At 35.8% G+C, this 14,458-nt stretch overlaps 1 protein-coding gene across 9 annotated transcripts; it reads left to right on the forward strand.

Annotated features, from left to right (window-relative positions):
• Positions 1-1,468: 1,468 nt before the first annotated feature.
• On the forward strand, positions 1,469-14,238 carry LOC138128274 (putative zinc finger protein 66). 9 transcript variants are annotated; one of them, XR_011158581.1, is made up of 4 exons: positions 1,470-2,170; positions 2,571-3,017; positions 3,108-9,551; positions 13,021-13,161. XR_011158581.1 is itself a non-coding variant. In XM_069044465.1 (3 exons), exons 1-3 carry the CDS (start codon positions 1,831-1,833, stop codon positions 14,042-14,044), a joined length of 1,266 nt encoding a protein of 421 aa, XP_068900566.1. In that variant the 5' UTR covers positions 1,557-1,830; the 3' UTR covers positions 14,045-14,238. The 9 variants fall into 9 exon arrangements, 3 of the variants coding, with proteins under 3 accessions (XP_068900566.1, XP_068900567.1, XP_068900565.1); XR_011158580.1 differs by having other exon boundaries at positions 1,471-2,170; positions 2,571-7,165; positions 7,229-9,551; XR_011158582.1 differs by having other exon boundaries at positions 1,469-2,126; positions 2,579-9,551.
• Positions 14,239-14,458: the final 220 nt, after the last annotated feature.

Raw genomic sequence — 14,458 nt, forward strand, 5'->3', positions numbered from 1 at the left:
CGGCCGGGGAAAATGGGAATGACTTAAATAAATCTGTAATGGTTATCATTATAAAGATTTACGACAGGGACCGATTTCTTTGAATACCTGTGTTCTTAGAAGGAATGATTTAAGAAGGGTTTTGTTTGCAGGTGGTGACAGGCAAAAATTTGGCTATCGTAAATCTTTATAATGATAACCATTACAGTTTTATTTCAATACATCCCAGAGTGATTTAAGTCATTCTCATTTTCCCCGGCCGCCACTATACGACCCTCTGGGGGCTAGGTGACATTCAGGAAGTCGTGGGGTTAGCCAGTAAAGTAACGTGGGGTCAACGGTTAGCGTTAGCGGAGGCAGATCTAAGCCTTGCTTTATACTGGGATGTTGATGTGAAGCCCCGCGGTAGTTCTAGACCTCGTGGTTTTTCGGTAAACGGTTGGTTGGGGAAGGCGGATCTAGGTCTTGCTCATGCGACCCTGGCATGCTCATCGTACAATCCCGAGACGCTTCTATCACTCGATATTGGTCGGTAAACGTAGTCCGACGCGCGTTAACACGAGTATCTAAAAAATCGCTTGATCTCAGACGCTTCAGATTATTCTTCTGAGTCCCCTCGCGGCCGAGAGTTTGTTAGCTCCAGCTCTTAAGCTCCTGTTGGCGTACCTTGACCGCGTATTTACTAATTAAGTATAGGTTTGGCATTAATCGAGTTGTAAAATAAAATAAAAGAATAATACCTGGGATACGGTTTTGAAGAGGGTTTTTATCCGTCCCTGTCTGATTGATAACTGCATTGTAATTTGGTTAGGTACCTACTTGTTTTTTTTTTTTTTGCAGACTTCAACTTGAATTTTTTTGTTGTCATTTACTCGTTTCGATTCATTTTTAACTGTTACCACATTAATATTGTTGGCTGGGTTTGCAATGGCCCCAGCTAGTAAATTTACTTTAATTCGTTAAACTTAATTCCCGTTTTTATTTTGGATTCGTTTCATTTCTTCGTCGGAAATGAAAGGCATTTTTCAATAAAAGGTATTTTGCATTCGTCTCTCATGTGTTTTATTTGCGGTACTCTTCCAACTGGAACCCTCATCCTCATTCCGAACCTTTTCCGCCAAAGAGAAAAACACAACGTAGTGCCCTTCGCTTCGATGAAGACGACCACCACACTTGTATCAGTTTTGCGCAGGTTCGAATATTTGGCGGAAAGGAGTGTGTCTTAAATCATTACAACCTCTATCTAGAGAATTTGGTATTTTTAGAATGAATGAGAATGATCGGATTCAAATTAAATTACATTTTTTTTTTTAATTATAAAGATGTCTATAGAGAACCAGCAATACAGGTAGTTCAACCTCAGATAATCTAAACACAGAAGTTTTTTTGTTATACCTACTTATATAAAATGTTAGAATTTAAGACGAAACACGTAAAGAAATTCAAATAAAACGTAAATAAATAATAAAAATAGAAAACATAACCTCACAAAAATATTAGGTTATTTACTGCAAAAATGTAGCAAATTAACTTATTTAGTTTTTGTTTACTTGTTTGGCTAGGTTATGGCTTTTTTTTAAATAAGTTTGCAAATAGTTAAAGTTCCAAATTAATTTATCTTTAAATTCTTGAAAGGTTTTTAACCGCGTTACCTTACGCCGGAACTTCAATCACATCCTCGTTTCAAACGAAATGTCAAATATATCAAAATTAAAGGTTGTGGTGTTTATTTACATTGTCAGATAATTTTTTAAAACGAAATAGTCCAGATGATTTCCATATTTTGTCGCAATTAGAAGCATAAAATAAGTGTCGTCACTCTCTGGAATAATTTTTGGAACCGCAAGTGAAATGTCAACGAAACCCAGTAGTGCCAGTGAGTTATTAAACAGAATTAATAATGGCCAAAGACGTAGATTGTATCTTGAAGATTTCTATTATTCATACAAATGTTCACAAATTGACACTACAGATAAACACACAATGTCAATCCAAGAGCAGGAGGACGAACAAAGCGATGAGGGGGATGTTAAGGACTTGAAGCTTTCGGGAGGTATGGATTTGGAGAGTGACACCAATAGGAGTGAAAATGAAGATGTAAAACCTGAAAAGGGCAGTTTTTCACATATTGAAGGAAAGATTGAAAAGTGAGTTCAGAAAAAAAAGTTATGTCCTGAAGAATCTCTGTGTTGTAAGTTTTGTTTTTCAATATGTTATAGGTAGTAGAACCTGTTTTGAATTTAATTTATGATCTATTTTATTGCAGAAAGTTGTAATTGGAATTAAAAGTTAATTTGTTTACTTTATTTATAACAAAAAAATATTGATATAGGCAACCCGATATACGGTGCAGTAGAATGAGTTGTCTGATGATAGTTATTCAAAAAATATTTATTGATGAAAACTAACTCTGTTTTCCTGTAAATGATTCGGAAAATAAATGCATTACAGTTTTGAATATTTTTACAAAAAATACATTATTCTGGAGTTGGATCATTACAGATTTTAAAAGACTATTTTAAATTTTGTTCAAGACTGACAAATTTTTCAAATAACAATTGTTATGAATGTTATGATCTATTATTTGATAGGTTTTCAGGTGTGATCTGTGTTACTCTTGATTTGCCAGAAAGGTTTCACTTCTATAGTAACAAACTTCTTCAGGAAGGAGACAAGAACAATGACTCAATGTGTCCAGTACACCAGATGCTCTTCTGATACAGTTTTGAGTTTACCTGGATTCAGATTTAAGAACTATTGGGGAATACGAAATGCAAAAGGGTGAGGGTGGAGATTTTGATGAAACATTCTAAATTGTGTACAGTTACTACAGTCCATTGTTATAACTGTTGTTATAAGTAACCTTGGATACACAGAGTTCAGTTGGTTTTGAAGACTGGGAGTTTGTGAAATGGCCACTGCACCATGAATCACTTGGGATCATTTTTGTCTCAGATGATGATGGGAGATGACATGAAGAAGGTTTTTTGGTCAATGCAGATTAGTTTACACTTTACAGTGTCTTAGAAGACTATCAGGTAAATAAGTCATCAAAATATCAAGAAAGGAAAGTGTTGTCCAGTTCAGTTTCCACAGTGAATTTGATATGAGGATATTTTATTGTTTAGGTGGATCAGGCAAGCATTTTTTTGTCATGAGGCTAAACAAAAAAAGTTTCCCAGACATAGTGGATTTTAAAACAGAAGAAGTTTTAAAGGATTTCATGAAAATATTTGCATCTGCCGGCAAGATAGTCAAAAGATATGTAGGAATTTATTCGTAAAAGGAGAAGATGCAACCAGTAAAACCTTGCAGTTCTCCAAACTTCGCAACTATCCAGACTACTCTCCACCCTCGCCTTTCTTTCGTGATTGCAAGGCTAAAGTTTCCACTCTGGCGCAATGGACATTATGTTGCCATGTTCTCTTTCCTAAGGAAGTTGCTTAATACAAGTGAATTAGTCCAGCGTGGAGAAATTTGAAATATATTGTTTTTGTCAGTTCGGAGATTATGGGGTACAAATGAAGATCCCCGATCCCGTATAATTCGATCCATCCTACACTTTGGGGGGTGTAAAGTCACACCAAATATATTAATCAGATAACACTTTGTGACTTTGTTTATAACAGCCACGGTAATTTCAAAACCCACTCCAAATTTCATAGCAACTAGTTTATGAAGTCCAATCGCAAATTTTAATGCAATCGTATCAAGTATACAAAGTAATAATTTTAAAACGTCATTTTCAATTTGTCTAATAATGAAACTTATTTATCAATTTCTCTTCATAGTCGTAGAAAAAGTATAGTATTCCACTCGCGGATATTCGCTATTACTCGCTCGGATGAATTACGCCACTCGCCTGCGCCTCGTGACACAAAATTAACCGCTCATTGAATAATATTAATACAGGTGGTCCCGATATAACCTGCCAAAAGAAATCCAGTGATACGGGGTCATTATAAATGTTTGTAACAACTAGTGGGCGTAGCGGCGCACCTAAAGCATAGCGCACAGCCGCCTACTATGGTACAATAATTTATAATGACCCCGTAGGTGACGATGTGTAGAACTCATATACAATTTTTTTTTCTAATAAGTCTTCGTTTTCGAGATCAAAATAATTGAAAATTTGGTCAAAATTTGCCGTACACCAATGAGTTAATCGGGTTTTAAGAGGTAATTCTGGTTGCTTGGCTGCAATTTCTTTAGCAACGGTACCTGTAACACCTATGACATTTGTCAAGTTTAATTTTAAATTGGCGAATCCTACAAAAAGTTATGAAGCTCATAAAAGAAGAATACGCCGATTTGCATTTGCTCTATGGCGAAGTACGTGGTAATTCAAGAGCGGTAAGGCGACATACGGCGAGCATTTTCCTGAAGCAGTCCCTTCCGTTGTACATACTTTTGTGGAGCTTATGTGAGGCTGGTTCTGACTGGTTCCTATACGATGGCGACCCCGATCCTCAAGTTAACCCCTTTGGATTTTAATGCTTGGGGCCACACGAAAAATGTGGTGTACGAAGTTGAAATAAATACAAAAGATCAACTCCGGGAACGCATAGCAGACGCTGCGAACTAGATTCGTAATAACCCAGAAATGCTGAATTCTGTTTATGAAAATTTTGCACACACTAGCTCCACATTTATTTACACTTTGAGGAACACCACTTTATTTATTATTCATTTATCTCAGGCTACAAAATCGGCTTTTGTACCTAAGTAACCTGGTGAATTAACGCACACAGCGTACAGCGTTTTCAATAAATGTCATTAATTTGATTCAATTTGTCAGATTTGTCACAAAAGATTCAGGTATGGTTGCTTAGATACTGTCATCCTTACAAACACCAACAATTAATTCCTGGCTAGGTAGGTATTTTTGTGGACAGCAGCGTCGAATGTGGGTGGATAGAGGTTAATTTATCCCAATTATTTTGGACCTAACAACAAGGGGTTTTCCGGACTTGTTAGAACCATCTAATGACCCAGAATTTTTTTGGCAGGTTATTTGGGGACCAGCCTGTATACTGCCTACTCCTATTTTTATCTTGCCGCTGACACTTTATTATCTAATGGTAAATTATATGCATTACACCGCATGTTTTTTGAAACTTCGCCGATATCCTAAATGCAACGATCGGTGGTAGAATGGTTTACATTTATTCCTTACTTATTCGATTTACATGTGTTGTTTTAACTGTCTTTTGTTTTACACAGCTGACAGCTGTTTACTCTAGGATCTATGTCATTCGAAGTTGCCATATCTATATTTGACGTTTTCGCATAACCGCCAGCAGTCAAATAAATGTCAATCCTAGTCAAATAATTTGATTTGATCATTATTTGATCGTGAAATCAAATGATTTGACTTGAATTGACATTTATAAATTAATATTTAACTTTCAATACTTAATTAAAAAATTCAATACTGAGTTATGCCATAATAGAACTAAAAAAAAATGATTATTTTATAGATTCATATACATATTTTTTTCTTGTTACACTGGCGGCCATTAATTTGGAAACACCGATCTAGAATGGCATATAAGAGAAAGTAGGCTCGATCGTGGTTCCTAGGAGAGTGTTTGAGAATTAAATTTGAGTTGGCAACCTGATTTTCACAAAATTTGTGAAGGTAATTCAAGCAAATTTAAAACAATATTTTTGCTCATTTTGGTAAACAGTGACTGAAAATTTTAATTACATTTGTAGCATTATCTATGTTTCTCCTCTATTTTCAGTGTGTATAACAATTTTTCGCTTTAAAGTAAAACTCTTCAAAAAAACCGTAAAAATTCAAGTGATGCGTTAATTTTGGAGTTCAGTGTAGTTAACAACTCTCTGAACCATCCACCATCCGGCGGCACGGCAATTTTGCCGGAGTACATACACTATTACGGATATTACTATCAAGTAATAGTGCAGTGCTAATCAACATAATTACCGGCGTCTCGCCTCCACATTTTGACTTTGTTGTGTTTTATTATGTTCTGTGTCAATGTTAAGGAACTTCCTTACGATGTGACATGAGTATAATAATACACCTTTTTGAATTTCAACTACCAATGTGTTACCTAAATCCAGAATTTTTAAATTTTTAAAAATAGATTGCGGTACTATTCCCGTTGCTGAAATTATAAGTGGTAAAATCGAAATTTTTTCTAAACACCAAAGATTTCTCATAGCAACGGAGAACTCTAAATATTTATTAATTTTTGTGTTATATGTCTGTGTTATATTATGTGAATTTGGAACAGCTATATCTAAAAGATATGCTTGCTTTTGTTGTTTATTTAAAATAATAATGTCTGGTCTGTTATGCTTAATATGTATGTCAGTTAAACCTGTTCGATCAAAATACAATTTGTAATTATCATTTTCCAAACAACTTTCTGGTGTATAACTAATATTTATATTTCATTTTCACTCCAGAAACATTTTGTTAACTAGCAATTTTATTTAAACGGAGATAACGACAATTTTGACAATAAAAGTGCAGCCAATTATCTGAATTATCAATCGAAAAACGCCCCTAGGAACCAGGATGGAGCCAACTCTCTTTAATATACTTACTAATTTTAGCCCAATTTAGTTTACTGGATATTTCTAATATTTGATAGTGTAAGCGTTATGTTACGAACTCGTGTCAACAGACTGTCGCAGCCGAAGCGTTGAAGCGGTTCGCTAGCTGTGCTGTAGCGGTGTGGCGGTATTCTGGGTAGGTAGAGGTCTTTCAATCTCTCATGGGTTTTGACCTTGGAAATATCTGCGCGAAGGCGGAGCGATAAACCAGTAAAGAATTGGTAAATGAAAACTGAAAACATCGACTATTTTAGCCACGCATTAAAATTCAAAATTACAATTTCATAATGACACATGACAATGGTTCGTTAATGATCAAGCCAGCTGTGAAAAACGAAAATGCTGCAGATTTGCCAGTTCAGACATTATAATATAAAGGTTCTACGAATGACGATGTTTTCCGGTCGGTTTTTTTTTTTTAATTCAACTGTAGGTTAGATTTCGAAAATAGACATCTCTAGCTTTATCCATCAACGTCTTTTACTCTGGCCCAAGAATAACAGACGCATTTACCACAGATCTGACAACTTACACATCCATCACCAAAACCGTGGTTCTTCATTTTCCTTTTCGCAATCGCCGGAAGATGTATTGCTGGGTACTAGCACGTTTAGCTGGTTTCTTGTGCATTCCTATTTTCATTTTCTTTTTCTTATTACAGTTAACATCCCATCTTGCCCCCGCGAGTCTTTTCAGATTCAAATCGCAATATCTACAAAGTAAGCTTTTCCAAATTATAGGAAAACGATTCCTACCTTAATGTTTTCGGTACGGTGCATTGCATTGTAAACACCTTCAATGTCTAATATTTTGATAGCTTTCCTACGCAGAGGGTGTGTAAAATTGCGAGTACAGTCGGTTGCAAAAAATTCGAGTACCTACATCAAATTTTCTATAGTTTAATTCATCCTTCTTGTTGTCAATTTTGATGTTACCGAGACAAGCAAAAGGTCCAAACTTTTCATTTCTTACTTACATCAGACATAATGACATTCTTTGTGTCAGACATAACCTATTTGAAAAAGCATGCCACTAAAAGTCAGAAAAGCGTGATTTACATGTGTTAAAAATAGGAAAATTCAGTGCTCTTGATTTTTATGATGTACTATCGCGGCCATCCAAAAGTGAAGGTTTTTTTTTAATAGTTTGATTTTTACTTTAAATCATAGACGTCCTAAAATGTCAAAGTTTGACACTAGCGTTAAAAAAATTATTGAAACTATTTTTTTTTAAATGCCACATCTCACTCCGATTCAGACAGCTAGGGCTATTGCAAAGCTAGAAGAAAATTGGTCGTTGGCTTCTGTGGCGAGAGAATTACATTGCAATAAGCCAATAAGACTTGCATCTTCAATATAAAGAGGCGTTGGCAAAAAAACAGGCTTGCAAGGCCAATACGAATAGGTGTTGGAAAGATTCCTTTACTAAAGTTTACTTTCACGTTAATAATGTATTAATTACTTCTCAACCTCATTTTTATTAAAACATATTTCTTACAACTTTTTATTATTAAAATAGTAACGCCTGCTGCACGAACGCCAATGAATACAGCCTGATTTAATCCAACGAAAAATACGAAAATTTTCGCAAGCTATCGTTCATTTTTGGATGGCCGCGATGGTACCTACTCGATTTTTTTGCAACCGACTGTACATACATACTCCAAACTCCAGCTTAAATTTTTTTCTTTTTTATTTTTCTCAATGGAATTTGACATAATTTAATAATTTATTGATCATGAACGAAAATGAAGTAACTTTTAAAGTACTTACAACTTTTCTTCGATTAATCAGTGCAAAGGAAAGATTAGCAGCATGTTTAAGATAAATAGAATTCATTGAAAAAGTAACATGAATTCTCAACTAAGTACAGTGGCGGGCAAAAAAAGTTAGCAATCATTTAAATGTCAGTGTCATTAAAGCATTAATAACATTAGGATTTTTATGTGACAGAAAAGTGATGGCTAGTTTTTATTGCCGGCCATTGTACAGTGGCGAGCAATAAATTTTGATCGTCAATGCCCGGTTCACACAAGAGCACCTTCCGTTACGTCAAAGAATGACAACCAAAATTCACTGCTGGCTACTGGAAGTACGGTCGGTGGACAAATAAAACTGGGACACTTAAAATTTAATCTATGTAAGTCAGACCATTGAATTGTCAATATATTTGTCAGTATCTATAGAATATGTCATACGAAAGTTAACCTATTTGTGACAAAGCCGTATTTAAACGATGCAAATTTGTAAATTTTGACTTATATGATTGTCATTTTTGTCCCAGTTTTATTTGTCCATCGACTGTACCTTCGCTGGCCAAAAAAAAAAACTCTTACACAGGTAGAGCTCGTGCCAACTCTCATGATCGATGACGCAGAAACCAAAATGCGTACCGAAGCGTCTGTACTATTCGAACTAAAAACATTGGTACCATTTTGTCACGCTTTACATATTTGTGAGCTAATTTATGTTGATATTTATTTGGCGAGAAGCCGACAAGTCCTTAGATAATGTCGGACATTCTAATCCAAATCCTTGAACAGTGTAAAATGCAAATTTGCCGCCACCCTGAAAATTTGAACTAAACGACCGACGTTTTTACGTTTCACTTATCAAAATTGGGCTCCGCCTTCGCGCAGCTTTTGTCAAGGTCATCGATCATGACAGTAGGCACAAGCTCTAACAGAACAACAGATCCAAAAATTAAAAATTTGAGTTGTGTAAACATCTCTTTTTTAATAAAGGTTATGTATGCATAGGTTTAATTTTTTGTTTGGCCAATAAAACGGTACCAACATCAGCAGCAATTGCCCGTATCGAAATCCCGTCTCTTAAACGTTGCGCTATAGACTTTGACACTGACAATAGTGTTTGACATTGTAGACTTTGTAAATATTGTAGACTACCTCGGAGATGCGAGCACAAATTTAATAGACTTGAACAGCTGATTGGAGATCAATCTGAAATAAACGAACGAAAAATAGGGTAGGTAATTGTTCACTTTAGCTCCCGGTCGAATTTTCGCGTTTTTTTCTGGCCAGACACCCTTAGGGCGTCCTCCTACATCGTTTCCCACCACTCAAACGGCAAACCTTGTGCAAATGCCCTTGTTTTTCTCTCTTGTTCCACATACCACATAAACATAACCAGATAACCCTACTATTGTGACAGGCGCCAAAATCTCAACATCCTCGGTCGAAATACTCCTAGCAAATCGAGCTTCCTCTAATGACTCTGACGTCCAATATCCGAACAATTTACGTAAATTAGCATAAAAATGATATAAACGAACGCAGCTTAGTAGTTAATAGTTATAAGACTCTGATAGATTGTACTATGGCGGACAATAAATTTAGGCCGGCCTGTCATTGGCTTGACATCAAAATGTGAAGCTGGCATTATGTTCAACTAACCCCATTCACGATTTTTGTCATTGTCATCGTGACAGCGATAATCAAAATTAAAATTGGGAAAAGAAGCGTGCACCAGAGAGAAGTGCTACTACAAATCAGTTATGCTAGTGCGTCATGATCTGTAAGTTACGAAAAGGGCGAAGGAAACGCCAAACAGCTTGAAAATCTTCAGTTTGACAAACTGACACATCAGTCATAATGACAATAAATGGTCGCTTGCATTGACTTTTTTGAAATGTCAGAAATTTGCCGGCCTAAATTTATTGTCCGCCACAGTACGTTTTTTGACAGAAGACAGACCCCGAGAGTCGTATGGCGGGAATTAATCTGCAGGGATACAACGGTTTTCTTCATAACAAAAACAGTTGAGATGGAGAGTTTAGTATTTTTCACTGCTTTATGTTTTGGAACTAGAATTTAAAAACGTACAATCTATCACCGTACGGAGATCACCAGTTTTTTTGCTAGTCGATAGTAGGTACTTACTATTGGGAGCATGGAATTTCGGGCAGCAATTTATTTGTCATTTAAAAAAACCCCGTTGTAGTCTAAGCTTTATTGTCATACCTAATTGTCATAATAATTAATTTTGACTGAACTTCAAAATAAACTGTCACAATTATTTTACATTTTAGTTATTGATTTCCAAAGCACTTGCAACTTTTCAGGATTGATGATTGATGGTTAGGTTCGAGGCTATGTGGTTTCTGGTGACAAACAAAAGATATCCCAAAAATGTAAGACAGCAAATTAATTGTAACAGTTGCAAATGACTAATTTCTCGCTAAATCATAGATGATTTTTCGTTTCACAATCAATTTTGGTTACTGGCGGCATATTTATTTGAATTTAATCTCTCAATTCAAGGTAACCAACCTTAGGCATTCAAAATAACTTTTGAAAATTCTAGTTACACACAACATGAAAAACGTTATTTCCCTAAAAGTTCGAATTCTAGGGAGTAACTTATTTTTGACACGAGAGTAATAAAATGAGGTTATTAATACGTCTAGAACCTAAAACCTATTTCACATCTTATATCAGTCAAATTTGAAGTCTGCCCGAAATTATGTGCTCCCAATAGTACATTCATAAAGTGTCAACTCCATGTTATGAACATTGAAGGAAACAAACATTTTGTTTCCCCTAGAGAATTTTTTGACGTTTATTAACGTCCACGTAGGAGAGGTATACGGCGCTTGGGAGTAACACACAAAAGCGACACGCGAGAATGTAACCCTCACAACTCCTAATCGCACCTGTCCGTGCCCACGGTAAAAATGTTCATCTAGAACTCCAATAGATGAATGTGTAAACACATTTGACATACAGAGCTGGCAACCCGGTATTTGTGTTTTCCGTATTTGATTATGAATATTAACTAATCAATAAAAATTAAAAAAACACATTTATCCGAAAAATAATACATGTTAATGATTTTTACGCTAAATTAAAGTAACGTAACAACACTTTAATTTTAAAGTAACTGTAAAAAGAGAAAATTAACCGTGCGTGCCACCGATGTTGTAAATATCCCCCAGAAATTTACAACATCCGTTGGGAAGTCGCAGCTACCTTAACCTAAAGTGGAAGGTAAAGGTGTGTTTACGTCATGGAAACCGAATATTAGATTTTATTGGGCTGTTTTGATATTGACAACAATAACTCTGAAATTATAAAAATGTCAGTTAGGTACTTCTGTCAAAAGATTTTATACACAAACCTAATAAGAAAATTTACAACATTTTAGACGTTGGAACTATAATTGAGCATTTTATTATTATTGTCGAATAATGGAGAAAATTTAAGAAACAAACAGGACCAGCATTTTACATTTGTAAGAATAGGTAATTTACCAGGTTTATTGTCAAACGCGACGCCACTGATAAGCAGATTTTTCGGTAAAATGTCAAAGAAACGTCAGTTTTAAAGCAACGGTGTTGATGTTGACCATGAGAAACAGTTTTCAATTTCGGCAAAAGTTTACGGACTTTTCCTGTAATTGTAAGCAACAATTATCCCAGAATAAACGGTAAAATGAGTTTTACAATTGAAGATAAAGCAGGTAGGCAACCAATAAAACGACTGTGTATAGCAAGTATACATACATGTGTACGATTAAGCTAAGAAAATGGTTTCGATAAAACAAAGGATGGGGTAGGGGGTAGCACTAATGATTTGCTTTCTTGTTGATCACTGAATTATGGAGGAAACAAGGACACAAACATTTTTGCTTCGCATATGCAAAATTATTTTTTTACATCTGTATAAAAAATGAGGATTAGGTATTAAAAGGGTAGCGCCAAAACTACTATCCACAAATGTGTTCTCCACTACCGTTAGTGAATGTAATAATTCCGAAATCATTTTTAATAATAGAAAGTAAAAATTCTCACTCTTGGGATTGGAATATTTATTCTGAAACACTTGCTTCTTATATGTTTTGCATGTATTTTCATTCCATAACAAGTCACTGAATGAATATTCCATAATTATGTTCAACGAAATACATAGATTGCCATGGATTTCAAAACTGTCAGTGTCAGATATCAATGCGACGTCCTAATTGTTTTGTGACAAGTTTTAATTGAAATAAACAAAAATTGTTCAGATTTCATTGTTTTTGATTCATACTTTCTGGTCGTGGAGAAAATCCAGTCTGTTACTCGGTTAGAATATACTTACTATTCTGTTGTGCTAAAAACTTAACACTTAAGCCAGTGACAAATCAAAAATACTGAAGAAGCAAAAAGTTGTAGAGAATAATTCTGTATAATTCGCTACTGGTTCGTTTCTGCTTTTTATTCTCTAAATAAACGATATCTGATGGATAATAAATTAATATCTATATTTTAGCATTGTTATTATAAACAGTTTTATGTGATGTTTCTGGTTTATAAACAACCAAGTTCCTTATTTTTTATAATTTAATAGTTCTTTCCAAGTTTGCACAATATAAAACCAGAACACGAAAGCCCTTATTTCTCTGCGTATCAGGCTTGTTTCTTGTTTCATCCCCTTAAAGCTTATTTATTTTATAGGCCAGACCCGGACGACTGCGACGATTCACCCGACCGAAAACCCGTCTACAAACACAACACTCGAAGAAAACTGAAATACGGCGACTCTGAAAAAAAGTACATTTGCAACTACTGCACGTTCAGGTCGAAATACAGGAAAAGTCTAGCCGAACATACGCTCCTCCATAAGTCCCGCGACGAAACGCCGATCTACCATTGCAGCGACTGTTCCTACGAAACCAAACGCAAACATTACCTGAGAAAACACAGTTTAATACACAAAAATAGCAGTCAGTTGGAGATGCACAAATGTCCGGAATGCGATTTCGCAACTAAACGGAAAGACGGTCTGCAGAGACACATGTTACTCATCCACAACCACAATTCCGAGGCATTGATATACAAATGTCCCGAGTGCAGTTACCAAACCAAGTTGAGCTACAGTCTGACCTCGCACATGTTGGTGCATAAAACTTCCGAAGATTTCTACAAGTACAAATGTACGGAGTGTCCGTACAAGACTAAAGAGAAGAGGTCGCTATTCAAGCACTCTTTGAGTCACAAGAGCAAGGACGAAATCAACACGTACAAGTGCACGTATTGTCCTTTCGAGACCAGGAGGAAGTCCAGTTTGAACAAGCACATGGCGCCGATTCCAGGCGACGAGTTCGGGAAAATTCACAAGTGTACGGTTTGTGTGTTCGAGACGACGCGGAAGAAATGCTTGAGGAGTCACATGTTGTCGCATCGGAACGCCAACAAAGCCTACAAATGTCCGTATTGTCTCTACGAACACACGAAGAAAAAGAAACTGACGAGACACATCTCGGTACATAACGACGGCGAAGAGTCTTTCAAGTATAGATGTAAGGAATGTCCTTTCAAGACGAAGTGGGTGGACGCTCTCAACACGCACAAGTTGAGACACGTGAAAGAGGAGGACGGTGGGATTTTTAAGTGCATGGTTTGTTCATACAACGCCAGGAATAAAGCGCATCTCACGAGACATTTGAAGATGCATAAAAAAGTCAATGTGGGGAAGTAGTAGTCGCGACTGAGTGTTTTTAGTTGATTCTGTTAGGTTATTTTGCCTGTGATATTTCAAGTTTTAGTGTTGACAGTGGTGAACTGCGAATAGAAACCACCATTGTATAATTTATATTTATATTTTTATTTGTGTTAAACGTTCGATGTATTATGTACCTTTCGATTTATTTATAAAATAAAAGAACAACAGTACACACAGTTTTAGTTAATAACGTTGAAATTTATTATTAATCAGAAACATGTGGAACAGCTTTCCGATTTTTCTAAGCTGCGGTTTCATGACATAATGTCCTAAGGAAATATCGAGCGAACAATAATTATTTGTATATCAAGGATGCGAAATCGTACTTTGACGAACCGAGAGAAAAATTGTCGTCAAGGCCGCTTTGCGGCCGAGACAAGACAATCTCGA

Source organism: Tenebrio molitor, chromosome 4 (assembly GCF_963966145.1).
Source record: "Tenebrio molitor chromosome 4, icTenMoli1.1, whole genome shotgun sequence".
Classification (NCBI taxonomy): domain Eukaryota; kingdom Metazoa; phylum Arthropoda; class Insecta; order Coleoptera; family Tenebrionidae; genus Tenebrio; species Tenebrio molitor.